General features: G+C 41.7%; 1 protein-coding gene across 3 annotated transcripts in view; it reads left to right on the top strand.

The window, feature by feature from the left end:
- The window catches only part of SLIT3 (slit guidance ligand 3), an 821,799-nt gene extending 803,768 nt beyond the window's left edge, over positions 1-18,031 (top strand). For all 3 annotated transcript variants that reach the window (XM_001380272.4, XM_056811560.1, XM_007473987.3), the window contains 4 exons: positions 4,975-5,129; positions 6,972-7,257; positions 9,825-10,033; positions 12,721-18,031. In XM_001380272.4, coding sequence (XP_001380309.1) covers positions 4,975-5,129; positions 6,972-7,257; positions 9,825-10,033; positions 12,721-12,956 — 886 coding nt within the window. In that variant the 3' untranslated portion in view covers positions 12,957-18,031. The remainder of the gene's footprint in view (positions 1-4,974; positions 5,130-6,971; positions 7,258-9,824; positions 10,034-12,720) is intronic.
- Positions 18,032-21,165: the final 3,134 nt, after the last annotated feature.

The following is a 21,165-nucleotide window of genomic DNA, read 5'->3' as shown; positions in this document are numbered from 1 at the left end:
ATTGATTATTAATGAGCTTTGCCTTAGACTGCAAAGTCCTCCTTCTTGGTGAATCTCTATTACCACCTAGTGGTAGCAAGGTAAAGTACCCAGAGCCAGAGCTAACACAGTTGGAAAAGAGGTCTGTGGGCTTGCCTCATCCCACCCCCCCCATTCCATCCCCGACCACTCACACTTACAGAAAAATAAATTCAGAACAACCACAGAACCAAAGGATCGTAAAATCTTAGCGTCAAGACATCTCAGCATTGTACTGAAAGGAACCATAGAGCTCAACTAGTCAAATGTCCTACTCTCTGATTTGTCCTGGCTACCACACCTCTGACAGGGGGTTAGCCAGTCCCCCCTTGAATACTTAAGGTGATCATAATTGTACTACCTTACCAAAAGAATTCTTATTCATACCAACACTAGACTGGCCCCCGTTGTAGATGGGACAGGGGTGGTTTTGAATGACACTAAAAAATCTTCCCCTTTCCCCAAAACATCTACCCCATTGAACTAAAATGGCACCCAGCATTCTCAGTGTGGTATCTCTTCTTTCAGATAAGGCATTGCCTACAGAAGACTCCTATTAACATTTCTTTGTTGCCGATGTTTTTCAGTCACTTCCAATTCTTCATGACCTCATTTGGAATTTTCTTGGCAAAAATACTGGACTAATTTGCCCCTTCTTTCTCCAGCTCATTTTACAGATGAGGAAACTGAGGCCACCAGGGTTAGGTGACTTGCCTAGGGCCATATAGTAAGTGTATGAGGCTGGATTTGAACTCAGGAAGATGAGTCTTCCTGATTCTAGGGCTGAACACTATTCACTGTGCCACCTACCTGCCCTAGTATGGTACCTACAAATTAATCCTTTAGAACCTTTTACAACACAATTGTAATTATTTGTCACCAAAGAACTAGAGCCAGGCCAACTCGTTGCTCAGTACTTTCACATTAAGAACACCCACCTGCCCTTTACCCCCATCCTCAGTGCCCGACAACCCATGTGTCTTTTCTCAAGTGTGGTAAAGAGAAGGAAGGTAATATTTTGCAAAAGGAAGCTCTTAACGTTGAATCCTGTGTCCATCCCATTCTGCCTATGTGGCTTTACTTTAGTAAGTCATCTCACTTTTCTAGATGTTGACTTTTTCATCTGTAAAATGAGGGGGTTGGGCTAGATGATGATGCCTGAGTTCCCTTTTAGTTGAAATCTATGATCTAGAAGACAGAAGATTTGAATTCCATTCTCTTCTGTAACATTTATAAGCTAGATGTGCTTAGACATGTTGTTTAACCTCTATAAGACACAATTTGCTCATTAATAAAATGATGATACTAATCACCCCCTTGACTACCTCAAGAGGTTGTTGTATCCAATGTACAAATTGTATTTGTCAAGCATTCAGTCAATGTATATACAATGGGGACCACAAAGATGCATAGGATTTGTATAAAGTGGAGATTTTGAACCTTTGGGCTTCATCCCCCAGAAGTCCCTTTATATTTCCCAGAATTCCCCTTAATCTTTCCTGCACCTCCACGTTTGCTTGGTCACATTATTGTTTTATAGGTTTTGTAGCTCCTCCCTCTCACTGTCTTCTCTAACAGCTGGGCTAGGATTAGGTAGTTTTTTTAAACTTTAGTTATTATTTATAAAGCTTTTAAAATATAATGATTATTGAATATCAATTTTAATCTTTACAGATTTCATCTCTAGTGTAAGGAATTGTCTGGAGAAGGGAAAGCATCTCCCAAAGGGAGGAGGGGATCTCTCCAGGCCCCCACACCCTGTAGACCTGAGACTGAGGAGCCCCTGAGGGGATCTGGGGGTGAGGAGAAAGCAGGGAAAGAACAGCCCTTCATAGGGGGTGGGCAGGAGCAGCAGCTCACTCCACAACTGTGGCTTTCCATCCTTCATCTCCTGCCAAGCCACTGTCTCCAAGCAGAGGCGTCTGCCAAAACTGCAGTGCTCTGGGTCTGGGGAAAGAAACTGGGAAGGGGAAAGGACATTTTTTTAAGTGTTTGGAGCTACAATTGGGGAAGTGTTTCGTTTTTAGTGGGTGTATATATGGAGGTATGCCTGATAATGGGTGTCCAGTACCCAGAGGATCTCCAGATTATAGATCTGGAAAGACTAGTCTCCTTTAAAACCTCTCTGACTCTAGTTACCCAACCTCTGCTTGAATGTCTACAGGGAATGGGGAACTCACTACCTCCTAAAGCTGCCCAAACCACTACCTGTTTCTATGATGATGTCTTTTTATGACTTCGTGCAATATATGTGTGTGTCTGTGCATGGACCAAAACATTTATAGACGTTAGGGAGGGGACAGAGTGTTTATGGATTTAGGTGAATGTTCATGCCCCCCTCTCCAACCACATTTCCAACATTTTCCCAGGACCTTGCCATGCTTTCTCCCTCTTATTTTTCTGCTTCAGTTTTGTGTTACTCGAACTAATCTCAAATAAGGTCTCAACAATCAAAATGGTAGATTTGAAGATGTGGGGGGTCTGCCTTTTATCAAAAGGATTTTCTTAGCAAGAATCAAATAGTGACTTGCCAGAGAAGTCTGAGTTAAGAGCAGCCTAGAATAAGTAAGCTTTCTCACAGGTATTTGGGGCCCTGGAACCCATCTCAAGGCATCTGCTACCTCTGAGAAGAGAAACTAGGCCTCAGCTATACTCAGTTCCATTCAACAAGTGTTTATTAAGGCCTTCTTTGAGGAAAAGTTTTTGTTTATCCTTATTCATACTTATCCCTTATTTTAACATATATATAACCCTTATTTATATATATTAATTAATATATATAAAATAACCCTTATTTATACTTATCCCTCTCTTAGGGCGGCCAGGATAATGAGTTCACCTAGCTCTCTCCATTTGTCCTCAAGACTATTCTCCCATCATGCAGCTGCAGGGTTTTACAAATGGGACTCACACTTTGGGAGAGGCAAAGCAGCAAACATTTATTTTTTATTAATAGCGTCTCAGCCTCTCCTTCCCTGTCCTCCACCATAGATGGCAGCATCCAGGAAACAGATATGCATAGAGCTATTATGTCTTCCATGTTTCTGTTATTCAGTTTGTTCTCTGAAGGTAACATTCGCATGTATTAAATCTGTACCTGTGTATAATGTTCTCTTGGCTTTACTCTCCTATGTAGTTCTTTCCTAAGTTTTTTTTTTTAATTAGCCTACTCATCATTTCACAGTAATATACCAGAACTTGTTCAATCATACCCTAATTGATGGGCATGCCCTCATTTTCCTCCTTTGCCACTACAAAAGAGAGCTGCTATAAATATTTTGAAAATATAGGTTCTTTTCCTTTATCCCTGATCTCTTTGGGAAATAGACCCAATTGCTAGGTCTCTGGGTATACAAAGTTTTATAACTCTCTGGGTATAATTCCAAATTACTCTTTAGAATGGTTGGACCAGTTCACAGTTCCACCAACAATGTATTAGTATCTTCATTTTTCCACATTCCCTCCAACATTTGTCATTTTTCTCTTTTGTCATTTTAGCCAATCTGATAGGTTTGAGATGGTATCTCAGAAATGTTTTGGCTTGTATTTCTCTAATCAGTCATGATCTAAAGCATATTTTCATATACCTATATCTGGTTTTGATTTCTTTGTCCAAAAATTTTTAATTCATAACTTTTGTCCATTTATCAATTTGAAGATTGATCTTATTTTTATAAATTTGACAAAGTTCTCTATTTTATCTATGACATGTAGCAAACATTTCTTAAGCTTTACTATGTTCCAGGCATTGTAATAAGTGCTTGAGATACAAATCCAAACCAAAAAAAAGACAGTCCCTCCCCTTCAGAATATTAAAAGACAACCCACAAAGGGGAATCAGTAAATAGGTATTCCAAGGTTCTCCCTGAAGGGGAGAATGGTTGTTCAAGAATGAGAAGGCCTCCAGTTATGCAATAAATTCCAGGGTGAGAAGACAGTTGAGTCTTGGTGTCATTTCTAGGGAAAATCTTCTGTGGGTCAAGATGAACCTGAATTTCACTGTAGAAAGAGTATTAGGCAAGGAGCAAGAAAATCTGTTTTCATCTCACTGTACAATCCTAGGGAAGTCATTTACCCAGTCTGTGTTTCAGTTTTATTACATATTAAGTAGAAATAATACCTGATATTTACCTCATAAGTTTGGGGGAGGATCACGTGAGATAATAAATAAGAATTTGTTTTGAAAAAGCTGAGAGCACAAAAGAAATGTAAAGATTAATATTTACTAGGAAAAAATGAGCCTTCCCTTTTCTGGCCCTTGGTCAATGATGACTCCTTTCCATTCATTTGCCTGGTATAGTCATGTTTGAGGCAAGTCCTTCAGAAATTTAGCCCTAAAGAAGTTCACCCTTTTGATTATTTGAGCTGATGATCAATATCTCTACTTTGTGGTCAGAAATCAAAAACAAGACCTGGAGTAGCCACCAAAGCCTTCGTTTAGAGCATGGCTTCTCCTTTTATAGACGAATCCCTACAAGCCAATTCCCCCTATATAGTTTTGGATGTTATTCCAACTAGAGCCTTCCCTTGCAAAGGGGCTGAAAGAAATGCCCCAGCCAATTTTCCATCTGGGTAGATACTGGAAAGAGCACTGGAGTTAAGGATTTGGATTCACATTCCACAGAAGGCAAATAATTGGGTGTTTCCTAGCAGGTGAGTGGAAATACAAAAGCAAAAGTAAACTAGTCATATAAACCTTATGTTCCACAAACAAATGCAGAAGAAAATAAAACTTTTTCTATATGCAATAATAAATACTTGTTAATTAATTTATTCAATCAATTTCAGGACCTTATTAGTTAACAATGTGGGAAGAATGGACAGTGGGAAAGGGGCATTTTAGTTTTTGACCCTAGGATGTCTCAGATACCATCTAGGTCATTTCATATCACTGCTTCCTCCTTAGTATCTCTTTTTGTTTTTATTCTCTTCTCTCCCACCCCTTCTCTGACCCAGTGTGGAGACTGTGAATGATGGGCAGTTTCATAGTGTGGAGCTTGTGATGTTAAACCAGACCTTGAACCTGGTAGTGGACAAAGGAGCCCCCAAGAGTTTGGGAAAACTCCAGAAGCAGCCAACAGTTGGTACCAATACTCCTCTTTACATTGGAGGTAAGATTCTCCCCTACTCCTGCCCCAAACTTTGATGATCAGTGAAGTCTCCATCTCTTAGCTAGCAACTGACCTTCTCTCAAGTGCTCACTACCAGCCAGCCTAGAACAGTCCCCTAAGTCAAGGCAGGCCCATTGCCAGAAAGCCAAGCCCAGAGGGCCCAGCGGTTCAGTCCCCTGCTCTTTCTTTCTTCCCTGACAAGGAAAGGAGAAGCAACATAGATTGCCATTTGATTTTAATACCGTGCATTATGATACAAAACTCTTTGTAAGTAAGGGTTGTTGTATGTGCATGCATGTATGAATGGAATATATATTTGTAGTATACATACACATGTTTGTATTTATATATTAATGCACAAAAACATGTATGTGTATGTACGTGGGGGATATGTACGTGTGTGTATAGATATACACACACATTCCCATTTCCCCAGTGAATGGCAAAAACTAGACCTATGATAAATGCTTATTATGATGAATTGGTTGACAGAATGGTTAAAGCCTTCCTTATCTGCTAAGCAATGGGGATACACATACAAAAAGCAAAGGCAGTCTGTGGGGAGGGATCACGGAGGAAGGAAAAGGGACAAGGCAGATGACCAGAAGGGTGACACTAGCATGAATTGAAGCATGGCTGAGGCTTTTCCTGAAACAGTGGTCTAGAAGAGGGAGTCACCAGCTGTGCAAGACCCCAGGATGAGTGTTTCTCTAGGACTGGGAATGTAGCCAAGGAGGAGCAGGATGGGAGCATACTGGGATAGATAGAAAACATAGTCACTGCCCTCAAGGAGTTTATAGTCTAAGAGGTATCCCCAAGCTCCCTCTGACTGCCCATCATGTCCCTTGAACTTATTCCAGACACATTTGTGGCTCATTGCCTTTCAGAATATGCTCTCCCCAATCCCCACCCCCATTTCCCCATGGCATAAGACCAAACTGCTTCTTTGCTTCCATGAAGATAGTGGTATAAAGACCCTGCTAGTATCTGGCCTGGGGGAAGTAAAAGAAAAGCAAAAAAAAATCTTGTTTTCCACCTGACACCTAATAAGTTTTCTGACCCAGAATCAATCCCAGACTGAGATTTTCCACTGGGATCTTGATCACTGGGGACTGTTAAAATTAGTCTCTGCATACTCCTCTTAACCAGACCTTTATGTTCTGCCTTCAAAGGCCTCATGGTATTAGCAGACTTCTAGGCACTGGCCTAGAAGTCAGGAGATATGGATTCTAATCTCAGGCTAACACTATAAAGCTTGGGTAAATCATCTATACTTTCCCAACCCTAGTTTACTTTTCTGTAAATGAGGATAATGATGCCTTTCTGGCCTATCTTATGTCACTTGCAAGGATTCGTTAAGATATTATGTGCCAAAAAAAAAAAAGCTTTGGAAGGTAGAAGACAGGATACAAATGGAGGAAAAGTAGAAGCACCAGATTATAAAATTAGCCCCTAAATAATAGAGAATGGTTTGTGTTTGCATGGACGTGGAGATAAGACTTGGTGATACAGTTTAGGATGCTTTCATCATAGTATTATTTTGGGTGAAAGGCAGCATAACTTAGAATAAAGGGCTGGTCCCCAAGTCAAGAAGACTTGGGTTCCAATCTGGCCTCTGACATATACTAGCAATTGGACTCTCAGAGGCAACTTAACAAATTCAGTTATGGGTGACTCCCTAAAACTGTGAATCGCAGAGAAAATGTGAATTTCATGGATAGAGGAAGTTTATTCCTCTGGGACTTTCTTTTAACAGTAAAATCTTTGGTTCAATTCCTAATACTTGGGACTGCAGGGTCTGTGTTCAGGAATGGGGAAACTACATCCCTTCTCTCTCTCTAGGAATACCCACGAGCACAGGCCTCTCAGCCTTGCGCCAGGGCACAGACCGAACCTTGGGTGGCTTCCACGGCTGTATCCATGATGTCCGCATCAACAATGAACTCCAGGATTTCAAGGCCCTGCCCCAACAGTCCCCAGGTGTCTTCCCAGGCTGCAAGTCATGCACCATCTGCAAGCAAGGCATGTGTCGTTCTGTGGAGAAGGGCAGTGTGGTCTGCGAGTGCCACCCAGGCTGGACAGGACCACTGTGTGACCAAGAAGCTGGAGATCCCTGTCTCAACCATAGGTCAGTCTTTTGGAGACAAGATGCTATCCCCTTGGGCTCAGACTTCTGCTTCTCTCCCTGCCTATGCAAGACCCCAACCCCTTCCCTTCCTCCAGGGTTCCTAAGCAGACAGAAGAGTAAGGGGGATGGGGCAAGGGGAAGAGAGAGGAGACACAGAGAATGTTTTTTAATTAGAGTGGAAGATACTAAGGTTAGAATTCAGGAGAAACTTGTCCTTATAGTTAGTTATGTACAAAACATAACTAATAAAATAACTGGGCTGATTCTTTAATGAAAGGACTAAAGTGTCTGTCCAAATGAGTGTTATCTCTTTCAAACTAATCCTTGGAGGAGACATATACTTATTCACAGAGAACATGATTCCTTCTTTCAGAGAGAGATAGACACACACAGAGAGTCATTCAGTAATGGCAAAATGAAACCCTTTAAAAATGGAATCGATTTTAAGAAATAGACAGAAGTCATTCAGAGCCATGTCTAGTGAATTAACATTGGGTGGTTGAAGTGAGGAATCCAAATCTGAGTTTAAAAACTGAGTAGATTAGGCACTTTTTGTAACTTTTAAACTGGCTCTTCAAATGATTGCTAAAGAGAGGCTTCTTCCCTTTGATTATTTAAAAACAAGTTGGTTTTTTTAGTGACCATGACCAGCTATGCAAAGATTATTAAATAATGTAAAATGAAAACACTAACAAAACCTTTTTTAAAAACATGATTAGATGAATACATCATTTTTTTAAAAAAGGGAAAATCCAACATTCATTCATGATAATAACAAAAGACACTAGGAATCAAAGGAATTTCAGAATTGTTCCTCAGTATAATAAAACATATCTACCTTAAACCAAGAGCCAACATAATTTTCAATAGGAAAATATCAGGAGCATTCCCCCCAGCATAAGGACAAAACAAGGACATCAATTTTCACTGCTTTTATTTAACATGCTACCAGAAATTCTAGTCATTTCAATAAGACAAGAAAAAAGTATTAGAGGCATTTACACCAGAATGTAGGGGTCAAAATATTTTTTGCAGATATCATGAGAGCCTAATCCATAAAATTTGACTATTAAAAAAACAGTGACGATAATAAATGAGTTCATCAAAATTAAGATGCAAAATTAACCCAAAATCATTTGTATTCTCATTTGCTAACAACAGAGACTAAGAAAACATTGTAACATATACAATAACAACAAAAATATTTCTGAATTATCCTGCTTAGAAATACACATGGCCGGCAAAAGAAAAAGTAGAAAAATGGCGAGAGAAATATAGGAAGTTGGGATAGGAAGAAATATAGGAATAGTTGGTAAAGCAATCAATGTTCATAAATGAGTATGACCCTTTGACCCATTAATTCCATTGTTGACCATATATATACATATATATGTTAATATATATATAAAAGAAATCCATTCAAAAATTTTTCATAGCAGCATTATATGTAACTTCAAAAACCTAGAGACAACCAAAATAACAGTGCTTATTAGCACAGTGTCTGGCACGTAGTATGCACTTAATAAAAGCTCATTAACTGGCAGGAGATTAGTTAAATGAAATTTTGTACTTTGGCCTGCCATTAAGATTTACAAGCATGAGGAATACCAAGAAATCTGGAATTTCTTTATGAAATAACACAAAATAAAATTAGAAGACTAGAGTGCACACTATGAGTAGGGGGGAAAGTAAGGGGAAAATAGAGAAGAATGAATGAAAGGCCTCCTGGGGATCTAAATTGTTCAGAAATGTTGAGGGGCAGCTAGGTGTCCCAGTAGAATGAGAACCAGGCTTAGAGGTGGGAGGTTCTGGGTTCAGATTTGGCCTCAGACATTTCCTAGCTGTATGACCCTGGGCAAGTCACTTAACCCCCATTGCCTAGCCCTTACTGCTCTTATGCCTTAGAACCAATATGTAGTATCAATTCTAAGATAGAAGGTAAAAGTTTTTTTTTTTTAAAGAGAAAGAAAAAAAGGAAAGAAAAGAAATACTGAAGTAGCTATTTTGATGTGCAATATTAAGCTCCTAATCATGTTTTTTAAAGAATAGGAGACATACTCATCAAAAGTCCAGGGAAGGAGTTACGCATCTCTGGTTGTGCTTATTCCTAGTTCCACTATATGAGAATTTCATTCACCGCCACAAAAGGATTTCCTAATTAAGGAATAGCGGGCAGCAAGATGGCACAGAAAATAGAGTTCCAGTTCTGGAATCAAGAGGACTCATTTCCTGAGTTCAAATCTAGCCTCAGACCCTTACTATGTGTGTGACCCTAGGCAAGTTTCTTAACCCTGCTTGCCTCAGTTTCCTCAAATGTAAAATGAGCCAGAGAAAGAAATGGCAAACCACTCCAGTGTCTTTGCTAAGAAAATCCTAAATGGGGTCACAAAGAGTCAAAAAAAAATGAACAACTTAATGAACCCTTAAAGCTTTATTGTGTTTATTTAGTTTAATGTTTGTTCTTGTCCCAGAGATTGGGTTCTGGGATGGAGTCGTTTTCTCTCTGAAAAGCTTTCCGAACCACTCGACCCGCAGTGCTAACCCAGTACCTCTTCTCTCTTTCCCAGATGTGTCCATGGAAAGTGTGTGGCTTCGGGCTCTACATACACATGCAGGTGTGCTGAGGGCTATGTGGGAACCTCTTGTGACCAGAAGAATGACTCGCTGAACCCCTGCCGGGACTTCAGGTGCTACCATGGGCAGTGCCACATCTCTGAGAGAGGGCAGCCCTACTGCGAGTGTGAGCCCGGCTTCAGCGGGGAGCACTGTGAACGAGGTGGGCTATCTCTGAGCTTCGGGAGTCTGAGGGAGGCAGGGGCATTCACTAGGAAGAGAGGGGTGGGGAGAGCGTCACTCAGGAGACCACTGACACACTCCCTGGATGCATGAGTGATCTCATTTGCACTGAACTCTTTTTAAAAAATGATTTACTGTGGCTGGCTTATGTTTTAGGATCGCCTATATTTCTACTATATGCATCCTACCACCACGTATTCCTTATAATGTTTAGCAAAACAACAACCAATCAAAAACTTCTGACTTTTATGCAGTATTCTACACCCTTGGACCCAACTCCACCTCTGCAAAGAACTGGGAGGACATGTCTTCTCATATCTCTTCTTTGGAGTCAGGCTCCGCCAGTATGGTTTCAGGGGGATCAGTTTCAGTTGTTTTGTTGTTTGTATTCCTTCCATTTACTTAGTTTTAATCATTATGTATATTGGTTTCCTGGTTCTGTCCATTATGAATGAATGGTACTCTGCCCATATTTCTTTTTTTGTTGTTGTTCTGGAAATTTTAATTCAATTAATTAATTTAGAATATTTTTCCATGGTTACAAGATTCATATTCTTTCCCTCCTCTCTCCCAGTCCTCCTCCCATAGCAGTGATCTGCCCATATTTCTGTTCATCATAATCATCAATTCTTGAAGCATAGGGATAATCTATTACATTTCAGCCCTTAATAAGTTGGTTTAACCATTCCTCAACCAACGGGCACCCATTCTGCCTCCTATTTTTCAGCCTTGGTAGTTGGAGATCTTTGGTAGCCATTTAAAACCCTACTTGAATGCTTAACTCAAACACTGGAGTTTCACTGCCCACAAATCCCTAGAAGGATCTGGGTATTGGGGAGTCTCCAAAAAAAGATGTAACATCAACTTGAGTCCCTTCAAGAAACTTTTATCAAGTTCCTGCTTTATACATAAATAACACAAGGAATCCTCCAGATCCTTAAATTTTTCAAACAAAAAATAAACAATTCACAAACAACAAAACAATTTACAATAAAAAAGTATTAAAAAAAAGAATAACAAAAGCAAGAAACCAGCTGAATAACACAGCTATTAGAGGAAATGTTTGCTAAAAAAAAAAAACTGTTAAATAAATAAATAAAACAAAGAAACCAGCTGAAGAAGACAACAATCAGGGGAAATGGTCATAATAATAATAAAACCAAGAAACTAGCTGAATGTGACAGCTATTAGAGAAAATGCTCATAAAAAATATTTGTGAAAGAAAAAATAAAACCAAGAAACTAGCAGAGTAAGATAGCTATTAGAGAAAATGTACTGAGTAGTAGTGAATCTTAACTTGTGAGACTCTGTCCCTGAGGAACCAGCCTATAAATCCAATCCCAACTGCCACCATCCTGTCAGAATCCGACAGTTGATCAGGCTGGTCAGTACTCTCTTCCCAGAGAAGATTCTATGATTTCTGTCTGTTTGTGTAATCCTTCCATCAAAACAGACAAGAACACCTCTCTGTCTGAAGATATTGTTTTCAAGTCGTAACTGGATTAATAATAGGTAGTCAAGCTTCTTGGTGGAAAGTGTCTCCCCTATTTGGAGCCTTGTCTGAGTCCGTGTGGTCCAGGCCAAAGTTTATTCTTCCTCTCATGATCTTTGAGGTCACTTCCACTCCATGATGAGGCAACAGAATAGCATCTTCTCATTCACAGTCATTTGTTTCTTTGGATAGGTAGCCCTAGTTATCAGAACTAGTTTAAAAGTATCTTCTCTCTCTCTCTCTCTCAAAGTAGCCTTTCTTATTTCAGAAGATGCTCTCTCTCCCAGAAACTCTGGTTACTACCAGAGGGCTCTGTCACCATTTTCCCTCACTTAGACAACTTTCCTCTGCTAGGAGCAGAACCAGAGCCCCATTTACTCTCCATACTTTGTAATGCAGAGAGGGAGTGTAACAACACAGGGATTGGAGTCAGGAAAACCTGGCTCTGGGATTGGAGTCAGGAAAACCTGGGTTCAAATCTTTCCTCTGACACCTAAGATGTTTGTGACTCTGAGCAGGTTACTCCATGTTTTCTAGGCACTCTGCATTGGTGGAGGGAATTCCTACATCTAAGGAACTCCTCCCCAGGAAATCACAGATCACTTGTAGAAATAGTACAAAATAATTTTTACAACAAGAATTTACATCTGTTCTCCCTTCTCAGGAAGAAAGGGTTATGGGTGTGAAACATGGCATTCAGTGCCAGACTTATATGGTCATTAATTATATTTAAATGCTGTTTTTTTTCTTCATTCTTCTTTGGTTCGTTGACCAGGGGAGTGAAAAGAGCTATATTCAGAAACAAAGGTGATACAATACAAAAATACAGAGAAGGAGATGAAAATAAGGTTTAAAATGAAAATTATTTAGGAAAAGGGGGAAATCTGTAGTACATTTGTGGAATTTGAGTTTTCTATCAAGAGATACTCTCCCTATTTTCTCCCCAGTGCCATTTTTAGCTTAAACATCCATTACCTTGACTCTCCGTTGGAATTGAAACACATGGGAGGCCTTCGTTGTTTGGTGGCTACCCACAAATGATAATCACCATCCCCAGGCATGTCACCCACCCCCAGGAAAGGATGCATGGGGCCTCAAAGTGTCTGTTCAAAATTGTTATCATGCCCATCTGGGCACCCTAACCAAGCCTGTGCCCACCTCCTTTATCCCTACAGAAAGCCAGTGCCAGGGAGAGGTGGTACGAGAAGTGATCCGCCGGCAACAGGGCTATGCTTCATGTGCTACAGCCTCTAAAGTGCCCCTGATGGAGTGCCGGGGGAGCTGCGGCTCCCAGTGCTGCGTCCCCATACGTAGCAAGCGACGGAAATACGTCTTTCAGTGCACAGATGGTTCCTCGTTCGTGGAGGAGCTGGAGAGACATGTGGAATGTGGGTGTCACAAATGCTCCTAATCCCCTCTTCCCCAAGTCTCCACCACTCTGAGGAGGCAGGCACTGCCAGACATCGGCTCAATGGGGATGTCAAAAATGGGACCTTGTTACTTTGAGTTGAAGAGGAAGAAGAGAAATATTAAGTATATTGTAAAATAAACAAAAAATAGAACTTATTTTTATTATGGAAAGTGACTATTTTCATCTTTTATTATATAAAGTATCACACCATTTGGGTATATGTATCATATAGTGAGTTATTTTTACTGAGGTTTTCGTTTTGTGGTGTTGTTTTTTAACAGTTGTTTAAAATTCTAAGAAAATGACTAATAAAAATTTTAAAAGGATAATAAAAGAAGTCATACATAGCCTGCCCAAGAAATAAGAGGAAAGTTTATATGCTTATACAATAGTATCAAGTCAGAAGAGACCCACATAATACTGAAGTCCTTGGGGAGGGTGGGGGGAATCATATAGGAGAAGCAAAAGGGGGAAAAAAATCTTTCCCTTCCTTCCTTGCTTCCTTCTTTTTTCCCTTCTTCCAGAGAACCACCTAGATCCCAAGAGAAACTGTTGTAACAGTGGCCAGTATTCAGGCCTTGGACCTAGATATGCTCCTGAACTTTTTCCTGTTCTCAGGCCTCATCTATGTTGTATTCTGGTCTGGCCTCAGTTCTTTCCCTGCCTCTTCACCTCCACTCAAGACCCCAAAGTTTAGGACAGAGAGAAGAGCGTGCTGGCTTGAGATCCCTTTCCCACGGGAGGAGAGCTGAGCTCTCCCATACATTCACTGTTTCAAGCCAGGGGCCTAATGGATATCTCCCCACTTCCCTCTCTCCTTCCATTCCCCCGTTCCCCTCCTGATCCTTCTATTACAAACGGCTTAAGTCAATCAATCAACAAACATTTATTAAGCGCTTACTTTGTGCCAGGCACTGCGCTAAGTAAGCACCAGAGATACAAAGAGAGGGGAAACCGTGGATCATGGGGCCCTAGAGCATCTTCCTGGGGACTCGTTAAATATAAGCTCTGTCCCAATCTCCCCATGGAGCTACTCGTGCTAGAAGGCTAGCAGCCTTTTCCATTTTTCATATATTGGCCAGTGGGCAGCCTAGGTGGTGGCTGTGGTGCAGAGAACTTTATGTCTTTCTTATTCCAGCCCCTATTCATAAAATGAGTAGCAATAGGGAAACCGAGAGCCAGTTGGAAAAAGAACCAAGCACCGAAGCCCAAGTCTCCTGACCCATGATGTTTTTTACCATGCCAATTGATGGAGCAACCAGAAAAAAGCAAGGAAAATGGCTTCAGATTTGTCCCTTTTTTCTTTGACCTCGCATCTCTCTCAAGATTTTCCCATAGAGGTCCAAGAAGCTACCTGAAACACGTAGGAAATTTATCCCCCTGGGCTACTCAGATATGTTTCAGGTTTGGCCAAATCAACCAGGACAGGCCCTCCCAGATGGTTAGCAAGAAGTGCTGGGTATTTGGGGGTTAAGCAAATGGCTCACGTCCTGAACCAGGCCATCTTTAAAGGCAACGTTTCTGACTCAATAACTAGCTCTACTATAAAGAGGGGGAGATGCTTTATAAAAATTATATGATAGTGCCACTGCCCCATATGAACTTGTGTTTGTTTTATTAATGGACTCATATTCTAATGTCATTTTAAATAAATGGTTGGGTTACAGAGGGGCCATCATATGCTCTGATGAATACTGTGACTTAGTACTATTCTATGGTGTGTTTTTCTTGCTAATTGTGTTCTTACCCTACTCTGGTGTTTCTAAATTGATTGGTTTCCTGGGGCTAAAGCTATTCCTCCCCTTTTCCCTGCCTTTGGAGGGGGAACCCTGGCAACCCCAGTGTGGAAAAGAACCTGAAGGAAGTTCATGGACTGACTGAGACTAGGAGATTGGGAATTATGCCTAAAAAGGAAAGGCAAGCTCATGCCCAGAGCAAATGAAACATCAACGGAGAACTGGACTCTGCCAGCCCCTTAATCTCAGACATCTCATCTGCTCACCTCAGGGACATGCAGAATATCTGTCTAGAACACTCGAGCCATGGCAGAGGGGAGACACAATATGCAATAAGTTTGGGTTGTGGGGAAGAGAGCTGGAGGTGATGATGATGAAAAGAAAAGTGGAAGGATGGGTTGGGACCAGATTCTAAAAAACCTGGAATGTTAAGGGGTTTGTTGTTGTTGTTGTTGTCGTGGGCTGCTTTTGTTCTTGTTTTTTGCAGTACTCTCTAGTGCCTAATTAAATACATTTTTAATTCCCCTCTGATCCTGGAGTGAGAGATTCAGGAAGAGCCAGCTTATGATTCGAGCCTGAGGATAACTTTATAGGCAGGAGACCTGTCTGCCCTCTGGCTGGTCACTGAGGTCCTACAGACTGAACTGTGCTGAAACATGCCCGGAAAGTCCCTGACATAGACACTAGGACATGTCCAAAGTGAGCAAAGATATACAAGTGAACAGTGGATAGTACCTCCTCCCCTTGAACCCTCTTTACAGTGCCGATGGGGGGATGTTAGAAAAGTGTCCATGTCTTAGGGCTAGAGGACGCAGAGGAAAACTAAGCTTCCAAAGGCGCCACCTTGCATTCTGAAAGTCATTCCCACCACATTGGCAGGTGTTATTTAATCTAGTTCAATTCAGTAAACATTAATTAAGTGCCTACTGTTTGCAGAGCACACATTGAGTCCTAGGAAAGACAAAAGATTAAATAAAACAGCGTCTGTCATTGAGATTGCAGAAAGAAACCCCACATAAACAGATAACTATAACATGCTAAGTCCATGAGAAATGAAAAGGGTTATATGAGCCTCAGGGCAAAAGGAGTAAAACCTGAGATTTCAGAGAAGGTTTCATGAAGGTGGTCTGGCATAGTGAAAAAAGAGAGCAGAATTTGGAGTTTCAGGGCCTCACTTTGAATCTCAGACCTGATGCATTTTTACTCTGGACAAGTCCCAGGCCCGTCATCTGTAACATAAGGCAATTGTGACTGATCTGTAAGAGTCCTTCCAGGCCTAGGCCCTATGACATTAGTGGGGGTATTTCAATTGGGCTCCAAAGAATAGGGAAGATAACAACGAGGGAAATTTGAACTGGGAAAAAGAGAGCATTCTAAAGTATAGGGAAAAGCATGGGGCGGGGGGGTGGGGGGGGGACCCAGGATTGGACAGTCCAAGGAGTACACAGGAAAGAATGAGAAGGGACAAGGCAAGTTGCCCATTTTTACCTAGAGCACTGAGGGAATAGAGGATAGGATTATGATAACTAGATGGAAAAGTAGAGTGATCCCAAGATGGTAGAGAGCTTTGGATTTCAGTCAAAGGAATCTGAACTCCACTCAGTTTACTAGGGAGCCACTGAAGAGAGCTGAACAAAGTGATATCACCCCATTCTATGAATAAGAAAAATTAGTCTTGCAGAAGTGTTCCCCACCCCCCCCATGGAAACAGGAACCCGCTGATCCTAGTAAATATACATGCTACAAGGCAGGGGTCCTTGGGATACTAGTTAAGAGCCCTAAGGAGGAATCTTTTAGGCCAATGGTTTTCAAACTTTTCATCTTAGAATTTCGTATACTTTTCTAGATTATTAAGGACCACGAAGAGCTTTTGTTTTTATGGGTGATTTTTTTATCGACATTTACCACATTAAAAAAAAAACAAAAACGGATCATTTAAAAAATATTAATTCATCTAAAAATAGCACACCCACTATGTTAACCTAACATTATATTAACGGTAACTATTTTCCAAAGCTTTTGTAAGAAAAAACCCACGGTTTTACATATTTTTGTAAATCTCTTTAAAGTCTAGTTTACTAGAAGAGAATTGTCGTCTCATATCTGCTTTTGCATTCGATCTGTTGCTATGTTGTTTTGGTTGAAGTATATGAAGAAAATCTAGCCCGACACAGATGTATGCTTTGAAAAGGAAATAGCATTTGAGTAGACAAACGTCATCTGCGTATTATTGTGGAAAGAGTTCTGACCTCACAAACCCCCTGCCAGGGTGTCAGGGACTTCCAGGGCTCCAAGGAGCGCCGACGGACCGTTAGGGAATCTGCTTATACTCCCTAAGCGAGTTCCCCTACCTTCCATGGGCTTGTGTTTTAGGAAGCAATGCTGAGGCCACGGCCCGTTACTGCTCCATCTCTAGCTGTCGGTGTTCCCACGGACTTGCCCAAGGCCAGTGGGGTAAAAGAGCTGCCAGGAGTCCGGGGTCCTGTTTTCTCTGATCCACCTTTTATTGGCTTGGCTTACCTCAGTGTTGGTTTTCCTTTGCATGCCTCTTTCTGGATATAAGCCAGAGCCGCGCTCCTTGCTCGGAGATTAACGATGGTTTCTCATGGCCTATAAGATAAAACCTTCCTTTTAAAATATTTCACAGTATGGACCCAATATGCCCTTAGGCCCTCGGAGAACCTGCTGCATTCATACCGGTCTCTTGAGTGTCCCCTAGACTCACTGAAGCCCTGCCCCCTCCTCTGGACCTATTCGCATCCTATCTTTCAAAATAAGTCTTTCAAAGTCTTTTTTTTTTTAAGGCAAACAGGGTTAAGTGACTTAGCCAGGGTCACACAGCTAGCAAGTGGTTGTCAAAGCCCAAATTTAATCTGACTTCATCAGAGGATACTAGGATCATAGATTTAGAGCTAGAAGGGACCTCAGAAGTCATCTAGTCCTACCCCTCATTTTAAGAATGAGAAAAGTGAACCAAAGGCTGTGACTCGTCCACGGTCACACAGGTTGTAAGTGGCCAAGCCAATATTTGAACCCAGCTTCTTGGGATCCAAATCCAGGGTTCTTTCCATCATGCTGTGCTTTCCTTGACCACTCTAACCCATATTGTTCTTTCCCTTCTCTGAATGCCCATGCAGTTACTACTTGTACCCCTCTTCTTGGCATGGAATCACACACTGCCTTGCTCTGTTGTTTAACTATTTGGTAGGTGTTTGTTTCATCTCTTCACAAAGACTGTAAGTTCTTCCAGGACAGGGAACTTATACTTCTCTTTTACTGATAGCGCCTGGTACAGTGCTGAGCACATTGCAGGTGCGAAATAAAGATGAATTGAATTGAGCTGAGTTGACTTGAGTTGACTTGAATTGATCTGATCTGGAATACATTGGAAGCCATCAACAGATGCTCCCGGGATAACTTGGGCACCCCCTGGAAACAACTGTGTTTGCTTTGCAGCAGAATTAAAAAAATAGAGATGAAGAATTTTTTTTTTTAACTGAAGCACTCACATCACTAACTACCTGAATCCTGCTAGAGGAAATCCTCCATGGGCCTGATGAAGAACCAGGCCTAGCTCCAAGAGGATGGGGTTCTGGGTTGGTTTGCTGGGGAAGCTGTTGGCCCAGAACACTTGATTGCCATCTCCACTTGAACCTAGTGCCATTTCCTTTCTCAGACAGATGTTCAAATGCTTTTGGAGGCAGAGTAGGGGCTTATAGGTGTCCAATTTCTTCTCAAACACCACCCCCCTCTTTGGGAAGGGCATATCATTAATTCACAGCCAAAAGGGACCTCAGAGGCCGGAGGATGGGCTTCTTTAGCTGGAAGACATGTCCTCTAATCCAGAATTTTATAGATGCAGAAACGGAGACCCATTGAAGTTAAGTGGCTTGCCATAGGTCACACAGATAGCAAACCTCAAAGGCAGGATTTGAATCTAGGCCCTCTAACTCCAGAGGCATCAATCCTATGAGGTTGAGGCCAGGAGTCCCAGGTTTTGTCCTTGCCAGTGGTAGAAGCTAAACGGGTCTTTTTCCTTTATTGCATCAACAAGGTTACTGGATCAAAATTTGGAGAGAAATGTTTATGATTAAGACTTCACTCAGTCTCAATTTCTCCTCCAATTATTTGCCCAAGAAACTCAGTCATTCAGCACATAAAGCAGGCTTCGGTGATTAACAAAGCACTATTCAGCCCCGGGTAATAGAGTGCATGTAATCATATACCCAAAGGAAAGGCGGGCAGTGTGGCTAGAGAGGCAGGGCGCAGGGTACTCTCACTCTGTTTACTGAGACTTGGATAACATTGATGGGAGAAGACTGCGAAGCTCCTCTTTCCTATTGCCAAACTCTTCCCCTTGACTACGTTTTCCCTTGCAACATCTGCAGATTACGAAATGGCGGTATCTGATCTGTCATAGTCTTCAGCATTCCAAGCTTGCGTTTTGTCCCAAAGCTCCGCCCTACAGGTGAAGTCAGGCAGAAGAGTTCATGCTCTAGTCTGGGCACAAGGGATGGGCCTTCAGAGAGGCACCGAACCCACATCAGGAAGGCTTAGTTAGGTTCAAAAGCTTCCTCAGCCACTTACTCTCTGCTTGACCCTGAGCAAGTCCCTCCACATCTCTCCACCTCAGTGCCCTGCTCTGTAAAATAGGGGAAGAGGTTAGCCTCAGAGGCCTCGCAGGTCTCTTCCAGCTCTAAAATGTATGATTCCATGTTCCTAGAATTCAGGTCAATGGAAATCAGGCTGATCTTTCTGATACCCATGTAACGTGTGTGGCCGACTGCCTCTGAAATTCCTACAGGTTCCTGGGTTCCATGCGGGAACAATATATAGCTTGAGTTCCCATCCAGTGCCTGCTCTACCAAAAAAAAAACAAAAAACAGACAGAAAGCATAAACCAAGTAGCAAAATATTTAAGTGGGACAGAATAGAAAAGTAAATAACAGGGAAAAGTCAAGCAATAGAATCATTCTTAGCCCCATACACAAGCGAGTACAATTTCCCACAGACACATGGGCCAGTAGAAAAGGGGGAAGGGTCTTCTCCCTGAGTACCTTCCCCTTAAAATGACATTCTGAGGCCTCTGAGCTGCAAGCAGATAACCTGCCCGAGTCCCCGGGGGTCAGCCTCTCTCTTTGGCTCCACCTCCCACAGTTCCTTGGCATGGTCCAGGAACACCTTGGCTGCGCTGCCTCACCTCACATCTGTTCCTGTCGAGGCTTGGAAGCTCACTGGTCTGCCACCAATTTGATCTTCACCTTTTTTAGTCACATGTCACTGTGCTACTACTACTCTGCAAGGTTACCATTCCTTGAAGCTCCACAATGTGGCAGTCACCGCTGCTGCTGTTTCTTCCTCCAGGAAAAATCTCTTTTAGAGAGACACATCCTAGGCCAACATGCCTCAGGGCTAGTCAACAGCTTTTAGCTGTAGTTCAGCCTCGCAGTCTTACTGGTTTCCAACAAGTGAAATAAGTATATTAAATAATGGGCATAAACTGTACATATAACTAAGTAACAGTTTATTTTAGGATAACACAAGGCAGTATCATATATGCACAACGAGGTCTATTATTCCCTCCCTTCTATGGTTGCCTTACATTCCTATTTCTTAATGTGAATGTCCACTTTCCCTCCTTGACTTTAGGTCACCAGCCTTATTCCTAGCTGTGTTGAAACAACTGAATTCACTTCATTTCTTCCCCACTTCAAGATGCATATAGTATGCTTCTCACATGGTCCTCTCCTCCTCCTGAGTCTTTTTGAGGCTGGGGATTAACACTAGCATCCCTTTCCATTCATTTGCCTTTCCAGCTGCTGCCATGTTCCTCAGTAGCAAGAATTGGGTCATGCAAATTTCCTTGGGGGTCCAAAAAGCAATTGGAAGAAACTGGAAATACTAGGAAAGAATTAAAAGCTGGTGGCCTCTGCCAGCATTCCTATCATCACAGTAAAGTTTACATTGCCTTTATAGACTCTTATTGATTTGATGCTCTCTTCTACCTTATGAGGGCAGCATGCAAGAGAGTATAGTAGAGAGAGTGCCAAGTCAAGAGTCAGGAAGACTCATCTTCCTGAGTTCAAATCTGGCCACAGACACTAGCTGTGTGACTCCGGGCAAGTCACTTAGCTCTGCCTCAGTTTCCTCATCAGTAAAATGAGCTGGAGAAGGAAATAGCAAACCATCCTAGGATCTTTGCAAAAAAAACAAACAAACAAATAGGGTCATGAAGAGTTGAGAATGACTGAAAAATGATCAAACAACAAAAATTTTACCTGCTGAGCTCAGCTTTTTATTGTTCACTGTAACACTGTAAGAATAGTGCCTAAGGAAGTTGGAAGGGTTGCTAGTCTTAAGTGACAGAAAAGATTATAGGGTTAGACAGTTATAGAAGGACGATGTTTAGTGTTTGGGGAAAGGTTTACTTTGGGTCCAGTTTTCTCCAATCAGACTTTGAGCTGGAAGGGGCC

This window comes from Monodelphis domestica, chromosome 1 (assembly GCF_027887165.1).
Source record: "Monodelphis domestica isolate mMonDom1 chromosome 1, mMonDom1.pri, whole genome shotgun sequence".
NCBI classification, from domain to species: Eukaryota; Metazoa; Chordata; class Mammalia; order Didelphimorphia; family Didelphidae; genus Monodelphis; species Monodelphis domestica.
Note: the sequence above shows the minus strand (reverse complement) of the source record. Positions and strands in the feature narration are given on the sequence as shown.